Genomic DNA, 21,930 nt, shown 5'->3' on the forward strand with positions numbered 1-21,930 from the left:
CATACCTAACACCCCCTTTTTTCTTGTTTATATAAGATTTTTAAGAAGTCGATTTTTAAGAAGATTGTTTCACACTTACGGAACTGGGCGTTCTATCAGCGACGTAAGCAGAACGGCGTCTATATTCCGGTAAAACTTTCTGGGCCAATGACGGCATCGATACGGCGGCAAATCGCCCGCAAGTAAAAACGCTCCAAAAGCCGTGTTAGTTTTAAGCTGGAGCAGAGAAAACACAAACATCTCATTTATAACAGCAAAATCAGACTACATAACTCACTGCGCGTTGAATTCGACTTACTTTTCTGCTCTTCCGCGTTTGGGAAAATGCGAAACCACCGCACGTCAAGGCTACGTTGATTCAGTATCTGCTTCAAGAAAATGAAAGCGCTGTCAGACTCTGCCGGACACATGCGCAGTAACACATGTGCGGGAGCACCGCTCCTGTCCAGTGACCGAGTACAGTAAGCGGTATTTATACGCACTATGTGAGTTGGACAGGAAGCGTTTGTACAGGACAACAGTTGCCTAAGGACAATGTCGGAGTTGGGAAAGGAGAGGGGGGTGGAGCACACCTAAGGCGTACGGTTTTGAGCTATGTGCGTTGAACCAGCATGCGACGTTGCTGTCGTAAGGCGCTCTTTGCTCTCCACACACAGCGCCTCCGTTCGGCGCCCCCGTATACTGCTTTTAGGAGAGAGCGGCATGTTTGTCCCCGAACCCTGGTGTACGTGTAAACAGCTGCCTCACAGAACCGTCGCTTTCCTTACCTGCGAGCTGGGAGAGAACGCCCGGCCGTTTCCCTCGGTGATGCGAAGTCGCTCCGCTTCAGTCACCGACTTGTTGTGATAAGGGTCGTCGAAAAACAGCAGGTACCAGAGCACGAACCACGCGAGACCCAAGGCGACTGCCGACGAGAAAAAAAAGAAAATAAACGCAAATGGGTTAAACGGATGTCGGATGCGAGTGTAAACGTCAGGTAAAGGCGATAAAGTTTGTATGCTTCCGCCACAACCACGGGGATGCTGCACAATGGTCATCAGTTTACGCTGAAGGCTTAGACGTATTCTAAAAAGTAAGGAAAATTTATAAGGTTTAAGAGTGGAAGAATTGTTTACCATACTTCTCGTAGCAACGTGCTCACTTTCTGTTGGCATTTATCAAAAGCCAATACACGTCATTCGACTGACTGTTCCTTATGATTATGCGCTATTCATAAAAAAAACTTTATTTCTTCTTCAAAAAGAATGACCTCTGCATTACGCAATATCCTCAAATATGGGGCACTATAGCGTAAAGCTATTCCAAGCTTTCCTATTCCAATTCTGCAATCAACCCTCCGCGATTGGTCAAATACTTTTTTGGACAACCCCCACTTCCACTGTCGGTCACGTGACGTCATGAAAACAGCGATAGCTCCCATGTGATATGACGTGTACACACTGATTACGCATGATTTGACCGAACAAAAGAAATAGTTATTTCTCATTCGACGCCTTTTCCCCATTAGCCCTCGGCTATTGTTCAAGAGTTTTTGGGCTGCACTTCCTTCACCTGCCTGTCACACGACGTCACGAAACCGCAAAAACTCACCGCATCAAAGTGACGTGTACACGTTAAAGATGCATTAATATGCCGAACCAAACGGAATTTTCTTCTGAATAGCTGCAGCCTGCCCCTTTCCGAAACGAATAAAAGATGGCTGCCACCAATCGCTCAGGCACTGGCTACTCGCACCTGCCGGAGAGCATGGGTTTATTTGCATACAATAAAACTTCTTGCGCGGCCGTGTAGCGTTTTCGAGAACTTTCAGCACGTTTGCAACCTCGTTCTGCCAACTCTTCTTTGCTGAGGATTCGTTTTAGCGTCATTCTTAAGCTTCTGTAACATGCCGCCGCAATTTTCGACCAGTCACCGCAAGATATGTAAAGGAAAGCGTACCAGTCGCAAAGCGGACCAGTCGCAGACGCCGGCGCCACGCTCTTCAGCTAACTATGTGACTGCGCTTTAGTACTAAGGCAAACATTCATACAATATCGTTTTGATACTTACAGTCAACCGTAAGAGCTTACGAACCACAGATCTAGGAATACCCTGAATTTCTGAGTAGTTTTTGACCGTAGTCAGTAAATCCTTACACCACAATGTTTTTTTTATTATTATTATTGATTTACCTCAAACTCCAAACGCCCTTACGGGTATTACATCGGGGTCTTTCAATAAATCAAGGATAACTGGACTACATAGTCAAACAGAGATGAGACACGTTAAACTAAAACAAAAAACTAACAAGAAATATTTTACGCTCGAATTTCGGACTAGCCTAAAACAAAACCATGCGCTCAAGGAACAACAGAATGGCTAAAAATAAAACACGAAAAATTGAACACGAAGGCACTCTAATATCATGAACAAAATGACCAAATCAATCATAAGCATGTACCTTTAAAAGAAAGTCGGCTTTGCTAAAAATTCAACTGCATTCAAAGCGGATGCGATTTCATTCGGTAACCTGTTCCGTGAACATGTCATTTGCATATTTGCGAATGACATGATTGCGTAAATGTTGAACTTTTTCACGACTACCGCCGTCCGTAAACTTTTGCGGTCGACTTATCAACAAATTCCGGAGCACAGACTGAATACCGGGCTCTGCAGAGCCCTCTTTCGGCAGTTCTAGCGTCGGATCTGCAATAAACTAATCCATTCTCGCGGAGCGAACAGTTATTATACTCTAAGACGTTGACCGATGGGATGCTTTTTTTTTTTTTTTTTCAGAGCAGCCGTGCGAGACAAGCCCGAAGAAGAAGGCGGGAGAAATGCACAGGCACACGAAGACGATGAAGTGCACACACGAAACTCACAATACTAAAATTGTGACTAACATACACGAATAATAATTCAGACATTTTTTCTTCACAGTGGCAGCTTATTACACAACTTGGGCCACTGACTACTTGGCCCGCTGGGTATGGGCCCTTACTGATAACTTATGCACTGGGCATGTGCAACAAGGTTATGTGCAACTGGGTGTGCGCCCATTTTATGCCAATTCTTTGAATGACTGTGCCACAGCGACGCCAGCTACACGAAGCCTTAAATGTATTTGGATATGTGAGGTACTTCTTTGTGCCCCCACACGCCTCTCGTCGTTCTTCCTTCGACAAGCCCAATGCATCGCCTTCGTCCACGCGACGCCGACAGCTAACAGCTACAGGCGACGACAGTGTGTTCGCGTCGTCCGCTACTGCTGCTACCTCGCTAACTCAAGAAAGCTTCGCGCATTTAGATTACAATACCTTAGATTTTCGTTTTTCTTTTCTTCGTCTTTTTCCCTTTTTTCAACGAAGCTCGTGTAGATTTCTTTTATCATTATGCTGCCGTCAGCCGGTTGGCAAGTTCTTTATTTTATTATTGTTATCTTTTATAATGGATTATCTCAAGTACATGTGTAAAGCGTTAGCATTCTACCGTGTGTCTCAACTAACATTAGCCAAGCCGTTCAGCGAAAATAAAAAAATTGAAACGCCGTGCAAGATACAAGTATAAGACCTACGGTGTTCCGTCGCCAGCGTTCTGACAACGAACACCGTAGGTCTTAACGCCGTTTATAGCACCATGTTGTTCAAATGTTTTTTTAGAGCTCGGCTAACGTTAGCGGGGACACCCTATGTAAGTAACGCTTGTTGTTGACATACTTAGCGTATATTTTTTAAGATTACATTTGCCAGGAATTGCGTTGTAATTACATTGCATCGCGCATGTTTCCCTTCTTGAAGAACTTCTTTTTTTTTTTTTTTGTCGTGCCTTTTTTAGCGTCGTCATATAATTCAACGTGAGAGTGCTGGTAATATCTATAGGTGAACGTGCACTTACCGTTTGCAAATATCACAGGCGACGTGACGAATTCAAACTCAATCGCTTCAAACATGCACCGGCCTCCAAGTAGGGTAGCTTGCATGTAAAAGAGAAACAAATGCGTGACACACGCGTTCATTGAAAAAAAGAATTAATAAAGGAGGGGGGAGCGGTTCCTCAAGAAGCTCTTTCTGCGGTAGCCCAGCGGCCTTGCCTTAACGGTCTCGGCCACGGTTCCAGCCTGTTTCGCCAATACCTAACGTTCGATTATAACGTCAGCACGCTCCAATTGATATTCTTGAGCGTGGAGTCGCCTGATAAGGCCGTGCCATGCCCATCAAATGCCGTGCCCATTCGAGCGTCGTTGAGCATAAATTAGGTGGAACCGAGATTTTCATAAATGTTGTCGAAAATCGCAAATTTTCATAAACGAAACTATCATTTTAACAACTATGTGACTCATTACTAAAAATGATATCACAATTCTGTAAATTACATCTAATAGTACGTCTAAGCTGGGGAAAGTTTAAGTATTGCGCATGGGTCTCAAATATACCATTAATATATGAGTAGACTTTTGCAAAACCTATGTAAGCAGTGTAACAAATTCACGTAAGATATAAATTCACATATCAAATTTGTCCCGTTTTAATGCTCTAGCAGATGCAGCCAACAGAAGTGTGATATCTCTTCTTTTCTTGTTGCAAAGCTAAAAATTTGTAAACATCTTGCGTCATTTTTTTTTTTAAATCTTGCCCATTTTGGGAAATGTCTTTTAAGAAATTGAGGCCTTAAATAGAAACTTCCGTTAGGAAGATCACTAGAATTTAACTTTGTCTTTCGAATGCAACAAATTTCATTAAAATCGGTCCAGTGGCTATCTCAGAAAAGTGTTCCTGTGTTTTGCCTGTATTTGAATTGAGAGCATCGGAGTTGGGCTCCAGCTAAAGCTTCCCCTTAAAACATCGCGATATCGATCAAGAGGTAAATGAGGGCGTAAATGAGAAGGTTATTCTGTAAGTGTACTGTCCATTTCTGCTGCTGATTGGTTAGAGCTGCACCAGTGAGGAGGAGACTGGCTGAGGGCAGCTGCCTCCCTCTCACTGGTGAGTCACTCAGCGCTTCAGCAGCATCTGAAAGGGGCACTTACGGAATGCCTCCTCCCTCCCCCGATCTTGTATACAAACTTGAAATTTAAAACAGCGCGACAGACTGAACACCAGTAAAAGAAGGAAGCAGGCAGTGGTGTTCTGTCTGTCGCGCTGTTTTTAATTCCAATACTGTCGCGCCCGAGCATCTACTTTGGCAGTTTGTACACAAACACATTTCTAAGAAAGTTGGTGGGAGGGCGGCAGGCGTGCTAGCTTAATGGATAAAGCGCAGCGCGCGTAAAGCGGTAGATGCGGGTTCGACTCTCGCCTGCGGCAATTTGTCTTTTCGTCCAGCATCATTTCCCTGTACCTTACTCTGTCTAAATTTTAAATAAAAAAACAGTGGCGTTTTACTTGGTGAACGCGGGTGATGCGTAAGCGTATGAGTGCTATAGCACACGCGACGCTATCGGCCCTCGGTGCGCTTTGGCTCCTGCACTGTCCGCATCAGAGATCGTATTCAAGACAGGGTTCGCGCGGCCTCACCCCACGCAGCAGCCGCTGGAGTAGAACACCCCGTTGTAAACATTCGCTTACTATTTAAATTACCTAGCATGATGTCAGCGCGCACGGGCCAATAGCAAGCGTCCGCACTCGATGACCACGGACACTCGCTGTCAAAACGCTGGTGCGACGAATCGAGGCAGCAGCAGCGAGCGAGGTGTCCTTCGGGCTGTCTATCGCTTCAGCACAAACTCAGCGGTGAGAACACAACGCACGAAAAGCACCGAGCCGTCGGCCCACCTAGACTGTGCCCCCGAAGCATAGCGCTTTCGAGATAAAGCGCGCGCGCTACCTAGATTGCGCACGTGCAATTGAGTCGCCATCGTCAACTCACCGTCCCACGCCTTCACTCGCACGCACAGCGTACGGCGCGTGAGGACGTGTTACGAGGAGACGAACCCACTACGTATGCATCGCAAAGAAAACCAGTAGCAACTGCCGGAGGAGGTCAACATAGCGCGCATCCGCCTACCTTCCTCCTCCACTTCGCTCAACGTTACCTGCACCTCCAGGCGCCTTCCTCGTTGGCTTGCTTCGCGGCCTCAGAGAACCACCGCCGATTGCTGGCCAGTTACGCTTGCGCGTAAAACATCGCAATTAATAGCACTATCTCTGACTTCACTACCTGTTTGTTCTTATAGGTGCGACTAACGAAAGGTCGAGCCCTTCGGTTCCCATTTTTCTCCTCACTCAAACACATTAGCATGGCGTCGCATAATGACGTCGCCGCCCTTACACAATTAGAAATAAATGGGGCGTATACCGTGTATACCGCAGCGTAAGCCGTGCGCTCGTCGAAAGCACATGGTATACGCTGCGGGAAAATTGTTCTTCCTGCGAGGCCTCACCGCCTCATCGGAGCCTGGCAATGTCCAGAAAAGATGCTACCTACTCGAAGGGAATCCTGACCTTATTGCGGCCGCCAATTCGTTTCCCTTTCTTTCCTTTTCCGTGAAAGAATTGAGGAGAGAAAGGGTGCGGTGACTGAAATAGAGCGTTAATTGTTCGCGTTGATGTTTTTACACGTGAAAACAGCAGTCCTCGTCAATAGTCCTGTCCAGCGCTGCCAAAGCTATGAAGCGTGGCGCGATGATAATCATCGATAACCTAATCATATTTTTACTCGGATGTGTAGACATTGGCAGATAGGCTACGTCGAAGCCGGCTATACCAAAATTTGCTTTGTTATTCTCTACTCCGAGGCTATAACGTGCTGAAACAGAGACCGGGAGATGCTGAAAATTGTTTGTTTGTTTGTTTGTTTGTTTGTTTGTTTGTTTGTTTGTTTGTTTGTTTGTTTGTTTGTTTGTTTGTTTGTTTGTTTGTTTGTTTGTTTGTTTGTGTATAGCATCCTTTAATATATTAAGCATTCCACTGATCCCTGAGGCAAATTAAGGGAGAAAATATTTTTCACTCTCTAAAATAGTAAACATACGAGTATATGGCCGCAAGGCAATCGGCGAAAAGTAAGACGATAAAGAAAAGGAAGAAAACAAAACAGGAACAGTTACGCGCAACCATGCTAGAGTTAACTGTTAACCGGTGTATAGGCCGCAGGGACGAACTTCGACTGAAAATGGGTTTTTCACTTAACCCAGCACGAGTAAAAAGCAGGTTAGCAAACAATGTTCGTCAGCCAGTGAAAGCCTGGGTCATTTATTATACTGCATACAGGAGTCAATTCGAAAACGGTCAGTATCACTCTTGTCGGGGCTGCCAGAACAACAGAAGTTAAGCATGTCGGATTTGTTGAACGGCTCCTGAATTTCTTCATCGGCTTCAGAATCTTTGGTTCCTGTGCACGTTAAATTTTAGTGAGCTTGAGCAATGCCCTGAAGGTTCTTCCCAGCGCCATCACAACTGTTATTCTGTTTTTCACACATATGAGATCGCGTATTAACGCGTTGCGCGTCTTGCAACGAAGTCTCCGGCAAGTATTGAAAAGCCGAGAACTTTAACTATCGCGAACAGCATTCATTTGCCAATGAGGAACTGCCGGTATGAGCTGGAAATATTGCTCATTAGCAACGAGGATCATTGCGTAGCTGATCAAAGATACTCGGACAGTGGCCACACCCTTCACTGGCACGAAAAGCGAATTCTGCATTAGTGCAATACTTGAAGTGCACCGGCTTAAGAGACCGTTTATAGTGTCCCTGTGCATATTGTCCCGCCCACACGCACTCAGTGCTCACTTTCTCCCCTTTCCCTCGTTCTATTCCCCTTTCCCCACTCCCAGTGTAGGGTAGCAAACCGGATGGTCTTCTGGTTGACCTCCCTGCCTTTCCTGTCCTTCCTTTCTCTCTCTCTGATCTAGCTACATGTGATTTAACCCGGGCATAGATTGCAGGCCAATCTGGCACCGTTTATTTGTTTTCTTTTTTCAAGTGCGCATCTGATCATAAGAACTGAAATCGTGTGTATTCCGCACACATAGGTAGTCCGTACACCCCGATATTTCAACGTTTAATGTTGCGCAATCTGCGCACTATAGTCCGGACAATACGGTAAGTCATGATCGATGTCAGAGGGAACACCGAATTCGTTTTAAAGCAACGATTACTCGTCACACGTGGATTCAAATGCGGCAGGTTAGTATGTAACAAGTAGCTTTTTCTGTTCAAGAATTTAGTCGGACTGGACACACTGTTATAAGTCGCACACGTGTTGAGTCACAAGCGCCTGTTAAGTGTAAATTTTAATGCTTTGTTTCTCAACGCTCGAGGGGAAGCACAAGACCGCGGTTGCATCGTGGGTAATATTGCACTTGCTGCAGCGGAACCGCCACCGTTGGGTGATCTTAAAGTGGATAGAACAGAGTAAAGGGGTCTTTGGGAAAGGCGCGGCTTCGACAGCCTGCATGGTTCCGTTAAATAAAGTGGTTCCTGCGGTTTCTGCGAGGACTCAGTGTGTGCATGGAGCAACAACCGCGAATGTCACGTGGGAACGGTGTGCACCTGCGCAGCCACCTTATTAACATACTGGATGTGAGTATGGCGAACGTCGTCGTTCGTTCGTCGACAGGAGTCCAGTCGGCCAGCACACCGTACAGGGATGTCACCAGGAAACCCTGCAGCAATAAGAAAAGACGGGAAATGGAATCAGCGAGTCAGCCAATGACCGAACGCGTTGCGAGTTTGAGCGACCTAACAGGCCAGGAGAGAGCACTGAAAGCGTTCCCATTTCTTCCAATACCCCCACCCTTTCATCCCCTACAGCAGTCTGTGCTTAGAAGGGAGAAGAGCCTTTTCCATCACTTTCCTCTTTCTTAATATACCAGGAGATGCGTGGTATGACACGGCGTTCAATACGGCGTGAGGTGGGTTGGAAGGACGGCTGCTGCGACGGTTGCAATTCGTTGGAACTTTCTCAAAACGCGTGTATGCAGTTCCCGGTATAGGTAGTAAGCAAAATTAAGACGCAGAATCATGTCTCGCGTCTCCCGCTTAACGCTGCATAATATCAGGGTGCGTTTTTTTTCACTATAATTTTTTACATATATAAAGAGGCTATGAGCGCAGTTATCATGGCACTTTTGCATATGAATTTCAAAGTGAGGCGCACATACATTGCCGCGAATAACGTATGTCTCAGGAAGCTAATTAACAAAACTTCGTTAATTAACTTTTAGCAGATCCTTGAGGGTTGTTCTATGTGACAAGTTTGGAGCCAGTTGCATTTTGGTGCACCGTCTTTCTTTATTCTGGAAAGTCGCACTTGATTCGAAACATTAAACTTGGAATTTCAACGCTGTCTTGGAAATATCGAAACAGAACAGGCTGAGAGAGCAAGAAAGGCAGTCCCGCCGTCACGTCAGACGGGAACGCCCCGTGAGTAATGCTGGCAATGTCCAGCGACCTCATTTAATTATTTATTATTCTTAAATTGTGGTGTTTTACGTGCCAACATGTTGTGTATCTGTAATTAAACAGATGGAAATAAATGATTTGGTTTTATTTGAAAACCACGCTCTGATTATGAGGCACGCCATGTACCGGGGGACTCCGTATTAATTTCGACCATCTGGATTTCTTTAACGTGCACCCAAGGCACAGTACAGGGGTCCCCATTTAAAAAAATAAGGAGTTGATATCGCGGCTAAAGCATAGTGGTATTCACAGGCTTTTTTACAGCCTTACTGATATACCTGAGCTACGTCGAGGTGTCCAGTAAGAGCTCGCCAGTCACAGGTCTCGCGGTCGCGTACTTTGCCTTCGCAAGTTGAGTAGGCGCATCTTCTCCCTTTCGATTGCACTTAACGATATGGAAAAGGAACGCGCAGTTGCTCAGGAAGAACAAAAATCTCAAGAAGAGGCTCCTTTCTTGTATTCTTTTTTATTTTTTCAATTCCTTTGACCAAAAACTGCTTGTGAAAGCTGTTGCTAACCGTATGCCTTGTCTGCTTTAAAGCAAATTAATGTGAAACAAAGCCAGAATAGAGAGAAAATGCAAATGGGACGTTCGTTAGTCGTCTCATTATTTTTTTTGTGTCTCTTTTTCACCGTGAGAGCGAACCCCGCACTGCGGCCAGGGCGAGTCCGGCGCCGCTCGAATTTTTCAAAGCAACCCCCGAATGCCTCCATCGGCGTGTTTCTCTTCGGTTCAACAAAAAAGGGAGAATAGCGACAAACAATTGCAAAAGTCAATGAAAGAAAAACGTCCGCGAACGTCTTGCAGCGAGAAGTAGTACGGAGGTCGTGAAGACCGACCTCGGCTGCTCCGTTGAGGAACTGCGCTCCCGCCAGTCCGTGGATGCCGAGGTGAATGGCCAGCGGGGCCACTTCAAGCAGCACCGACAGCGTCAGCAGGGAGGCGCCGAACACCCTGCACATAAGCCATCATCAAGATCAGCCCTGTAAACATTACCATTGTGAGCAACATTGTGCCATTTAGCCGCCGTGGTGGCGTAGTGGATTTGGCGTTGCGCTTCTAAGCTCGAGGACGCGGTATCGAATCCCACGGCCACGGCGGTGGCGTTTCGATGGAGGCGAAATGCAAAAAAAAAAAAAGACCGTGTACCGTGCATAGGGTGCGCGTTAAAGAACGTTAAAATTCCCCCACTAACGTGTGTCTCATGATGATATCCTTATTTTGGCACGTAGAACACCACTCTAATTAATTCATTCATTCATTCATTTTGCTAGTTTGGGCCCGTTGGTACACAGCCGGGCGCCGATGGTCGGCGCGTGATTGCCTGCAGGGGCGATGTCACAACAGTGTTCCAAAGCTCCACGCTTGGTGGTGACGCATCCTTGGTCCAGAAGGACCATCACGCCCTAGACTGTGTATGAGCCACTAAGTATGCGCAATTATTCGGTAAACCTCTTCGACGCCAATTTGGGTAGCTGGGCATTTGCCACTGCGCATGTGCCACTCTTCCATGACAAAAAAGATACCTCAACTTTCTACTGTGCTCGGCGGAATGGAACCCGCGCGATGCACGAACTTCGCGGCGGCGCCGTTAGGTGGCACAGCGTGTACAGTGGAAAGGGATCCGTAGGTGACGCAAACCTTCCAGAACCGCTCGGATTTAAAGTGAACGGAAGCATCAACCGGTCAGCTGTCGAGATGAGGAAGAGGCGTTTAGAGTATTGGTGGCAAAAAAAAAAAAGCAAGGAAGAGATTGATACGGCCGCATCCGTTACAGGCGTAAGTGGCGGTACAACGTCGATAGAAAAGTTTTGAGGAAGAGAAAAAAGATTAAGGAGATGTATACAATAATGATAGAGTGAAAAGCACGTATAGCATACCTGAATAACTCGAGCAAGCTAGGTCACTCTTTGTCACCGCCCCGTTTTAAAGGAGATGCCAATAAATCATCATCATCATCTAACTGCGAGCAGCCCGACTGCACACAGGCTTCGGTGCTGGCAACACGATCTCGCTACATTGATTCAATACCAATAGCATTAACGTCGACTGTCACACACCCCGTGAATGAGGCGCCAACGGGGGGCGAAATTCCAAAGCCGACTAATCAGCTTCCGCAAATAATTCCACGAAAGCACGGACAATTAATAGGAGGCCTTCTGGTACGCCAGCGAACGCCAGTTGTGGTCCAAAGACCGAGTCAGAGCCCAGAGTTGTCAAAACTCAACAAAATATATACTTCAAATAAGGCGGTTACACACACATGTGCACTTCGGCTGGGTCCACCACAATGCAGTTCAGACGGGTGTTAACAAATCCCTGCAAAATAATTAACGACAACCACTAAGGGTTCCACATGTATAGCAAAGAATGAATAGGAATATCAACTGTCCACTCGTATTCACCCGTACTGGCGTTGAGCCAGACGTCCTCCAAGTAACTTGAGGCAAATCTCGAAGAAGGGACTTCTCCCGGAAATGCAGACACCCGAGGAACTCTTCAGCTAGCTTGTCGAGGAATACCCTTCTTCTGCAGACAGTTGGTATGCACGTCACACCTCTTTACCGACGCGGTCTGATCCGCCGAGTCCAACACGGCGCTCTTATCGCCTCCGCCAGCGTCTCTCGAACTTTCTGATGAAGTCGTGCTCCCATAGCATGAACAAGGCCTCGGGATCCTCTTGACATTTCTCGCGTTTTCGGCCGCGGCCACTGAAACGTGTTCGAGTAGGGTGGTGACCAGGGTTGCCAGGTCTTCAGGAGAAAAATTAGCCGAAAAATTCAAAAAAGTGGCCAAGAAAGTCCCCAACTGCGACAAAAGCTTTATTTGGTAGCCAAAAAAGTCGTCACGGTGCAACAAACCAAGAATTGCCAATTTTTGGCGTGAAGATGAAGAAGAAAAGAGCGAGAAATACCTGCAGTTTCGTGCTTCATTGATGGCAAACAAAAACAACAGAACAACACAATGTTATCGCATGTTATTATGTCATAATTTACCATAATGACCAACTGACGTTCTTTGATTATTTTCGCCGCCCACTTTCGCGCTTTCTCAGCCGAAGCGGTGTCGCCAGTTTCAATACAATAAACTCACTGCACGCCGTCCTTGCACCACTACGACTTCATTTCAAACATTCCCGTCCGAACTGTGTGACGTCGCAGGCTTCTCTCCCTAGTACGCGGTCGCATAGTCACATAAACATTGACACCCGTAATGTCATGGCTGCCATGACGCGTTTTCGGTTGTTGCCGTTTCCGGCCCCAAGAACCATGGTCTTCGAGATTCTCTATAGCGTAACCGTCACTGGGGGTGATATTGACACCACCTATTGCTTCCGTCGTACGAAGGACGCAAAAGCATTTCCTTTAAGATTGGCTAACTCCTGTTACTCAGAGGAGGCTGCTTGGGCCTGTTGAATTATCCGTCCATGACAGCCTCGGACTGCCCTAAGCGTATGTTTCAGTCAACGAGCGTTGCATATGAATAATAACAGCCCAGGAGAAGGTAAATAGGCCCACTGACCATATGGTGGCTATGATACATACTCAGCTCCTGAATTTGCTTCCGGAGCTTGCAAGACACAAAAGCACGGCTTCCAAGATCTGGCGTTTGGAGGTGTTGCTTCGAGGGGGTCGTCGAGGGGTATAGGATTCGGACACTACCTATACCAATTACCACGGCCAAAAGTAGCCAGAAAGTAGCCAAGTCGCCAAGCACGAGTTTCTGTCCCAGAGGTGAATCTCCGCACGGCTGCCATTGGCTGTTTTTAAGCAGACGCTCTGTCGACGCTAGCGCCAAGGTCCCCTTCAGTTACGGCCCTAGCAGGAGGGCGACACTTTGATAAAATGGCGGCGCACACGACTGTTTACGTTGTCATGGCAACAGGTACAGCAGCCGTGCGGCGCCTCCTCACCCTAGCGCTCTTTGTTTTTCTTTTTGTTTTTATTACGAAGATCCTCTCCACCCTTCCCCATGCCCCGCGCACTTTCACTTTTGCTTTCTTTTTGCCTGTCCGCGGCGCGTCTTTTCCTAATATTTTTAATCGCGCGGAAGCACTACCCCAGGCATTGTTTGTGAACTGGCGCATGGTGGGCCGTGGGTTCTTTATGCGTCAGCACGCACAAAGCCTTGTGCATACTTTGAGTATGCCAGCGTATGCCACAACATACATAAATTCCACTTCCAACACAACAGATCCTTGGCCTCGTTTTTTGACTTCCGTTTCCGAAAACAAATATTTTCGCATAACTTGGTAGGATACACGCTCAGAAAATGAACAAAGGTGAAAAATGCATGACATGCACACGGCTACTAAATAACACAAACGTTCACAGACAGTGAAATAACAAAAAAGTTAAACTGATGAAAACGGGAAGACCGTTTCTATACACACATCTAAAAGATTTTTATATAATGCCCTAAAGATCAAAGTGTAGTAGACCTTCTGATATGCGCACTGAGAGCTTCTGATATACTGACTGAGATATCGCACAAAACTGGACGACGTGTATGACATAGTCATGACAACTAAAGAAAGAGAAAATTCACTGGTAATGGCAAAAACAATTACATGCAAAATACCTAAAACATAGAATAAAATGCTGAGATTGTTTTATTGACAGCCATACTAAGAAAAGAACAAGAACTTACTTATAAACCTCCATAAAAGTATAAGAAATGCGTGACATTTTTATTTTATTTATTTATTTATTTATTTATTTATTTATTTATTTATTTATTTATTCATTCATTTCAATATACTCTTAATCCCTGGCGGGATTGTAACAGGGGTAGGTATACAATAACATGTTGGTACAGAGTTGGTACATGTTCATTTCTACTGAACAAAATGAAAAATACATGGCAGAACAAAAATAACATTGTACTAAAAATGGAAATACACATTGTCACATTATTTTGCACTTGACCACAACTTGAGTAACGCTGGCAAGGGGGAGCAGAAGGTAGTCAGCTTTTGCAGCACCACATAGAAAACATTCACAGAAATGCCTATTCTTCAATGAAAGGCCAGCTAAAGTAAGCCAACAACACGACTTTACTTTCACCACGAGTGCACTGCTTAGCAGTAAAATTACGGCACTTAAGGCACTAAGTCATTCCTGCTGGGCACTCATTTGTGTAATAAACACGGACTGCAAAAATCTGAATATGGGACAGTTGCAATGTTCATGCTTTCGTTCAGGTTGTTCGCGCGGTTTTCCCATCCCCAGTTATTAAGATAACACAGAAACACGAACAGTAATTTTTTCAGCTGTTAGTACGTTCGCAGAACGGTGACACACACAAAAAGCACTGAGGGCGGAATGGAAAGCTGGGCGAGTTACGAAAGTTGCAGAATGAGACTTGGCACAGAAAAACAGAAGTCATAGACCAGGTGACAATGAGGAGGAACATCTATTCGTCAGCCTTCTCTACTGGTAAGAAGGAAGTGTAGCACAATGAATGCGCAACGACGTCCGAATACTCATAGAGCGCACACGTGGACAGGGCCGTGTTCGTGTACATGCGCCTTCTGATGTCTTTGGGTCTGCGCGCTCACCTGTTGTTTTTAGGCAGACGGAAGAACGTTGCAGGGCTTGTTTTGGAGGTATTCGTGCACCACTACACGATGCACGAGCCGTACGAGTCTTAAAACGGATAAAACATAGCGGAGCACAAGCACACAGCTATCGAGGACCACGAAATTGACGAAACTGCCCACGCCGGTCAAGGCACAGCAGCGCACACTTCGCGATAAGAGCAGATAACGAAACATGTAACTTCATGCAGCGGTTTAAGCTGGCGCCAGGACGGCGGGCGCGCGCGGAGACAGTCGAAAGTGAAGCAGTCGCGAGGGAGGGCAAGGGCAGAGGAGTTGAGAGGAGAGGCGAAAGGACATGACCTCCTGGATCTGCGCGCGGGTGCGCGCCGATCTAGGAGGCCGTGCAAGGGAAGCTGAGTTGCTTTCCCGCCCTCCTGATGGATGGCGCCAATTACTTCTGCCACCGAAGTGGCGGTATTAGCCCCGAGAACGAACTACAGGTGCGCTGCGAGCACCGCTCGGGTGACGTCAGGTAACGGTATCGCGCCTGTCGTCTGCTGCAGTTCAGGCTATGTCCGGGCGCCTTGTGCAGTGTTTTCGTTTGTTCTCCCTCGTTCCCTCTGCTTGTATACTTATGGCAGTCGTCTCAAATATATTTTACCTGCCGTGGTTGCTCAGTGGCTATAGTGTTAGGCTGCTGAGCGCGAGGTCGCGGGATTGAATCCTGGCCACGGCGGCCGCATTTCGATGGGGGCGAAATGCGAAAACACCCGTGTACTTAGATTCAGGTGCACGTTAAAGAACTCCAGGTGGTCGAAATTTCCGGAGTCCCCCACTACGTCGTGCCTCATAATCAGAAAGTGGTTTTGGCACGTAAAACCCCATAACTTAACTTACATATATTTTTACGACATCTTCGTCCGAGAAAATTTATTCGATGAGCTTATTTCTTAGACAATACAGTTCTCAACGGCAACGCTACAGTGCCTGCCGGAGCAGCGCATACCAGTCCATTGCGGGTTTTCTTATGCCGCAAAAACATAGCAAATAAGAATCCAGCTATGATATCATACATGTCACGGTATAACAAGTAGGCCACAAACGCTAGCTATATATGGCTTCTACAACAGTTACCTTTATTTTAATCCGCTAAAACATGTTTGCTCACTACGAGTATTTCATGTTACAATATCGAATTTTCGGATTTCTTCACAGAAGCGCTCCGCAGTAACACGAGGACTTAACTAACACTGCAGTTTAAATTCTACCACCACCACTTGCTTCTTTAACTGCTTCTCAAGATTAGGCGGTTCTTCAAGTGTTTATATTAAGTGGCCGTAATCGGAAGTAAAGCTAATTGATACTTACAGCTGTTAGCAGAATACGAAAAGTGAGAGTACCATTATATATATACATATATATATATATATATATATATATATATATATATATATATATATATATATATATATATATATATATATATATATATATATATATATATATTGTACTGAAGGCACTGGGCAGTGGGCATGGTGCTGGTGTGCTGGTGCAAGAGAAGACGACGAGAAGTGCTTGCTTCCCCGTTACGATATAGCGCCGGCCTGTTTACGCCTAGTGCTACAACCTATATCTAGTTACCCTTCTGCTAGGCGAACACCCCCATTGCAATATATATATATATATATATATATATATATATATATATATATATATATATATATATACCCTTTTCCGCTTGAGCAATTTCCTAGTGCTTGTTGTTTGAGAAATATACATGACGAATCTGTTTGGTGAAATGACACAGGCTGCTTGGCCCGAATTTTTTAGTGAAATATGCCTTCTGGACCGTATGGCTGCAGCCAGAAAGAATCCGCAGTATCAATCATCAATAGTATGCGACATCGAAAATATCATACTTCCCTGGTGGAGGGTCAAAAATCAAGTGAAATATGTCATGCTTGTGATGTCTTCCAAATGAAGGTTTGCGAGGTTCTCTTTTATGTACCGACGAAGCGAATAGTTCTCCGTTTGTGTCATTAAACAACACTGGATCGAGACATGGTGAGACAGAGGGTGCTTGAATTTTCTTTTCTAGGCAGCCTATAAGCTGCGCTGTAGTACCTCGAGTATACTTTAGGCATACTAATTGGCGCTGTAAAAAACTGCTTCATAGTTTCAATTCTAAGTCGTATGTAACTGATGGGTTTCGCGAACAATGCATGCCTCGCCATAACGACAGTCGGTTGCTACCGTTGCGTGAGGGATGTGTCATATAGTCGATAAAGGCTACTGAGGGCCACCATGAAACATTTCAGCGCTTGCGATTGATTGGCTCTCGATTTTAACCACGAAACGTTTCTTTCAGGTTATTGCTACTATGGTATTTGTGAATTAACTATGTAAATACTCTACATGACGCGCCGTCCTGTTAGCAGCCATGTGCAATTCGTTTTATGGAGGCCTGTTTCAGACAGCGGTGAAGGTAGCCGCAACTTCTTTGTACGAAATGCATGCCTGTTTCTTTTACGCATTAATAATGCGTAAGAATTCGGTGGTTCAGGCACGGCAGTAGAAAGAAGCCGACATATCCTTGAATAAATACGGCTCAAGTCACCCATACCTCAAGCATACACGAAGGGAACGAGCGCGCGCGGCAGTCGAGCGAGCCGGAGTGAGCGGGGTCCTGGCCGTGACGTGGGCGTCAGAGGGCGTCATTCCAAATTCTCGCCGCTAATAGTACTCTAGAAGATGGCGGAGTTTCCGAGGCCGGTTTGGGTCGCCAGGAGCCTCTAAAAGTAGCCAACTTGGCAAAAAACCGCCAAACCTGGCAACTCTGGTGACCGATCCATTGGCACTGTACCGTTGGCGCGTGCTCGGGCTGTCGCCTTCCTCCTCTCGCTCTGATCGCCGTGTGTCGAGATCTGAGAGGGTGTTCCGGCGCGCGCCCTGCCTCTCTTATCTGTCGAGGCCCTAAACTTCGCGTATTATTATATTTGTCGGACGATCCTAACGCTGGCATAGTGTTGTAGGACTTGTCGGACGATCTCGCCGCTGCCACCATTTGTAAGCGTTGAAGGTCGTAGAGAGGAACTTGGGAGGAACTAGGGGAACAGGGTTTCTTTACAGTACATACATTTTAAACACGGCACACATTTACACAGTCTATCGTGACACCCAAATGGAGCCCGCAAAACGAAGCATACAGCAAACGAGCACACAGCTCACGAGCACGACGACGAGCGCGGAGCACGAGCTCACTGTAGCAGCGACAAACAGCTGCTTATAAACACCCCGCCTTTTTTGGAGGAGGGCTCACACACACACGTACGCGCTTTCACTGCCCCCCCCCCCCCCCTCTGAGGGCATACGACCTTCGCAGCACTCGGAGCTGACCTTCGCAACGCGGCCGTCGTGGTGTCCATTGTCTTGCGTCCCCGTAGCCAGGTGGTCACGCCCGACCGCAGCCGGCGCCTCTAAATTCCAGAGCTGCCTTTCTCCTGTAGTCGCCACGTGTGTCAGCAGGCTGTGACGAATCCTGGGGCCCTGGTACCGCAAAGCACCCTTGGGGGGGGGGGGGGGGGGGGGGAAGGGTGCTGCTTTGTGCTCTTCTTGCTGCCGTAGTCCGCAGTTCTCTTAAGTAAGTTCATGGTTCGTTAGCGCTGTCCTCGCTGGTCCTCTGAAGGGCGCCCCCACCTCGGGTCGATCGAAACACGTGCAGCGGGCTGAAATAGCTTTGCAGAGCAGTACCCCTGCAGGCCGATCCTAACAGTATCCTGTCGAGGCTACTAGCCTCCGTTGATCGCGTCGGTTGTCTGTGGCGTGTCAGCTCTCTCTCTCTCTCTCTGTCGAAGCTGTCGCGGGGTCAAGGTACTCTTTTGCTGCATTTAGGGATACGCAGCGCGCGCTTTAATTATGCGCGTTTTTTCTGACATCGACATTCTTCCTGAAATGGGTTCGACCGGAGAAGGAGGAGACAAAGAGGAGGAAAGACAGGGAGGTTAGCAAGTGTAAGTACCGGCTGGCTACCCTGTGCTGGGGAAAGGGGTAAAGGGAATAAAAGGAGAAAGAAGAAGAAGAGGAAAAAATGGAAACCACAAAATTCTACCGGAATTTTTGTCAGGAGTGACAGGTGGACGAAATGGTAAGGTAAGCTGCAAGGACCCGTGATATCCTCTTCGCCCGCCGTGACGGAAGACATCGAGGCACCTTGGCATGCCCATGAACACAGCGACATCAGCATCATTACTCGGTTCAGCCATATCATATACAGAATACACCTTGATGGAATTTTCCCCGAAATACCCTCCGACAACGTGGCCGACAACTGAATGTGAGCAATTATGTGTGCCAGGTTCCCGACCGAAGCCACCTCCATGACATACCCACCCGAACTTCAGAGTGTACTGCAGTCTACCGACAAGAGCCGTCAACTATGGGCCGTCCAGCAGGCCCGGGTTGCGCTCGAAAATCACAAGCCTCACAACCCACCACAAACACGCCGAACTGGGGTAGGGTAAATTAGGGCATAACGCCGTGTCGACGCTTGGCCAACGTCACAACGTGTTAAACCATCAGTTGCCGGCATTTTAATAAAGTTATTCCAGTCCTATCCTATCCTATGTCTACAGTGGACCTTGACTAAAATTTCTTAATTTAAAAGAAAGCACAGACGCAGAGACGTACTTCTGAACATATAAAACCACGAAGTAACTTTGTTCAAACAACCCTTATTGTACACGAGAACCCAAGAATTCGGACATATAAACGAGACTAGCTCTTGTACATTAGTAAATAGGGGAAGGTGGACGGGTTCGATTCCCGCTACCGGTATGCGCTGTAGTCCATGTTGGCCCGCTGGTAGAGTAAGTACCATGCGGCCCAGGTAGTTGCGCTCCTGCCCGCGATTGACGCCGCACGAGAAGCAGCCTGGGAAAGTCAGGACCAGTGTCCTTAAGGAGGGTGATAGATAGATCTTCCCCGATATAGCCAACTCTGTTTCGTGGATGTGGCTGCGAGTTCGTGGATGTGGATAGCGGACTCATGGATTGCAAGGGAAAGCCTCTCCAATTTCGCTGTGGATGCTAAAAGCGCTGCCTATAATGAACGTATGTTACTGCAATTCAAAATAATGGTAGTTGACAATGTTCTTTTGATCCCACAAGAAACGTGCAAAACACATCAATAAATAACCGTAATAAACAAAAAGAACAAATACTTTGCGGACATTTTTCCAGCAGCATGGGGCAGCCCAACTGGAAGCGAGCTTCCACCCCAAGTCACTTCTTTTTTAACTTTTATATATACAGCTCTCATAACGTGTGAGCCATAGGCCTAGATTTCCTTTTTATATCACATGTGTGACACCACTGCAGCAACTTGCATCGGTATCTCTCCTCTGCGATATAACCAGCGCGAGGATTGATACGGGACATAAGAACAAGCGACAAGGAGAAGCGCTTCTTCATCCTCAAGGTTAACTCTCGAGCTGGTTATATCAATATGCTAGCCCGGCCTACTACCTACTAGCTACCTACTACCTACTACCTACTAGCTACCTACTAGCTCGCGATGGACAACCATGGTCAGCAACCAAGGCTAAGCATGTTGGTTAATCTTGATTACAAGTCCAGGTTAGTCTGGTTGTCTAGCTATGTTGCGGCGTTTAGCCAGTCGTTCGGCGCGCTGTTCGTCTGTTTCCTGGGCGATTCGTTTCCTCTTCATCTCGTTCCGATGTCGATTCCAGGCCTCCTCCTGCTTATGAGAATTGTCGCCGTCCATACTGCCGCCTACACTGTGGTTGCGGCGCACACGAGCTCTCCTTTTCAATCCTCCGACATGTTATGAGGCATTCGACGCAGCTGGCGAAGCGAGCGGAGGTGAGCGCAATGATGACGAACGCGGTGTGACGTCATACCAAAGGCGGCGGAGGAAAGGCGCGGCGCTGCGCAGCGGCGGAACACCTGCGACTCGGTGCTACTAGTGGCGCATGCGCTGTAGTGACTAGGAAGCGAGCGAGAGATAAATATCCGCGGCGAGGCGCACGTTGTGACGTCATGTGCCTCCTCGAAGCACCACCGCGGCGAAATCGCAAGTTCGCGGCCAGTAAAGCTTTTGCTTTAAAAGATTTCGAATACCAATTGTGCGTGCGGACCGCGCAATGACAGTGCCGTGTTCGAGTAGCAATGAACCTACCATTTGTGTGTTGGTTCATCATTATATATAATAAAGCATTGTACGACTCGGAGTGCTGCGACTTTTGCTGGCATCGACATTTTCAACTTGATAGGGGAATGAATCACATTTTATGCACGCCCGTTACCCTAGATCCAGGGTTCGACTTCCCCCAAGACTTTCCCAGAGACGCGACACTTTTCTGTAGTGTTGGGCGCCGTGTTTACAATACTACGCGTTCCGCATAGGTATGGCCGACACAGCAGCATGTGAGGATTGCAGCGGAGGCTGAAACAACTCGGCGCGTTCTTTGGCAGTGCCCGCACTACAGTGAGCAGAGACAATCGCTTTCCGTAGTGCTGAACAAGTTGGAGGACAATTCCTGTCGGAAGATAGAACTTAGCAACATCGACGCGACTTATCATCGCATCAGAAGGCCGTGCAATGCGCTACTGAGCTTTTTGAGATGGACCACCCTGAGTGCATGACTGCGATTGGAACGACCTGTTTGTTACTTGTTTGGTGTGTGTGTGTGTGTGTGTGTTGTTAGGGTTTTTTTTTCTTTTTTTTTTCTTTTTTTTTTTTTACAGCGAAGCTGTTTATGGCTGGGGTTCCGGGCAGTTTCGTTCTGCCTGTGTAAGAACAGTGGGCCGATCCCCGAGATAGCGCAATACCGGGCCGACCCGCGGCGGAGATGAAGCATGCTTCAAGCATCGCGCCAACTTGCAAAAATAAGTTTAGTACCTTAGGTCCAAATAGAACCCGCATCATATATTAAGATGATAAGAACAGATACTACACTTTGACCCGCGTCGGCCATATCTGCGTTCGCAC

General features: G+C 47.0%; 1 protein-coding gene and 1 pseudogene across 1 annotated transcript in view; both read right to left on the reverse strand.

Annotated features, from left to right (window-relative positions):
• The window catches only part of LOC126537448 (vesicular glutamate transporter 3-like), a 78,037-nt gene that overhangs the window by 21,590 nt on the left and 34,517 nt on the right, over window positions 1–21,930 (reverse strand). Inside the window, exons 3-6 of the mRNA XM_050184456.3 lie at window positions 10,220–10,334; window positions 8,493–8,580; window positions 3,874–3,951; window positions 768–904 (exon numbers count right to left, since the gene is read on the reverse strand). Coding sequence (XP_050040413.2) covers window positions 768–904; window positions 3,874–3,951; window positions 8,493–8,580; window positions 10,220–10,334 — 418 coding nt within the window. The remainder of the gene's footprint in view (window positions 1–767; window positions 905–3,873; window positions 3,952–8,492; window positions 8,581–10,219; window positions 10,335–21,930) is intronic.
• On the reverse strand, window positions 21,737–21,918 carry LOC126537642 (U2 spliceosomal RNA; annotated as a pseudogene).

Source organism: Dermacentor andersoni, chromosome 4 (assembly GCF_023375885.2).
Source record: "Dermacentor andersoni chromosome 4, qqDerAnde1_hic_scaffold, whole genome shotgun sequence".
In the NCBI taxonomy this organism is placed as follows: domain Eukaryota; kingdom Metazoa; phylum Arthropoda; class Arachnida; order Ixodida; family Ixodidae; genus Dermacentor; species Dermacentor andersoni.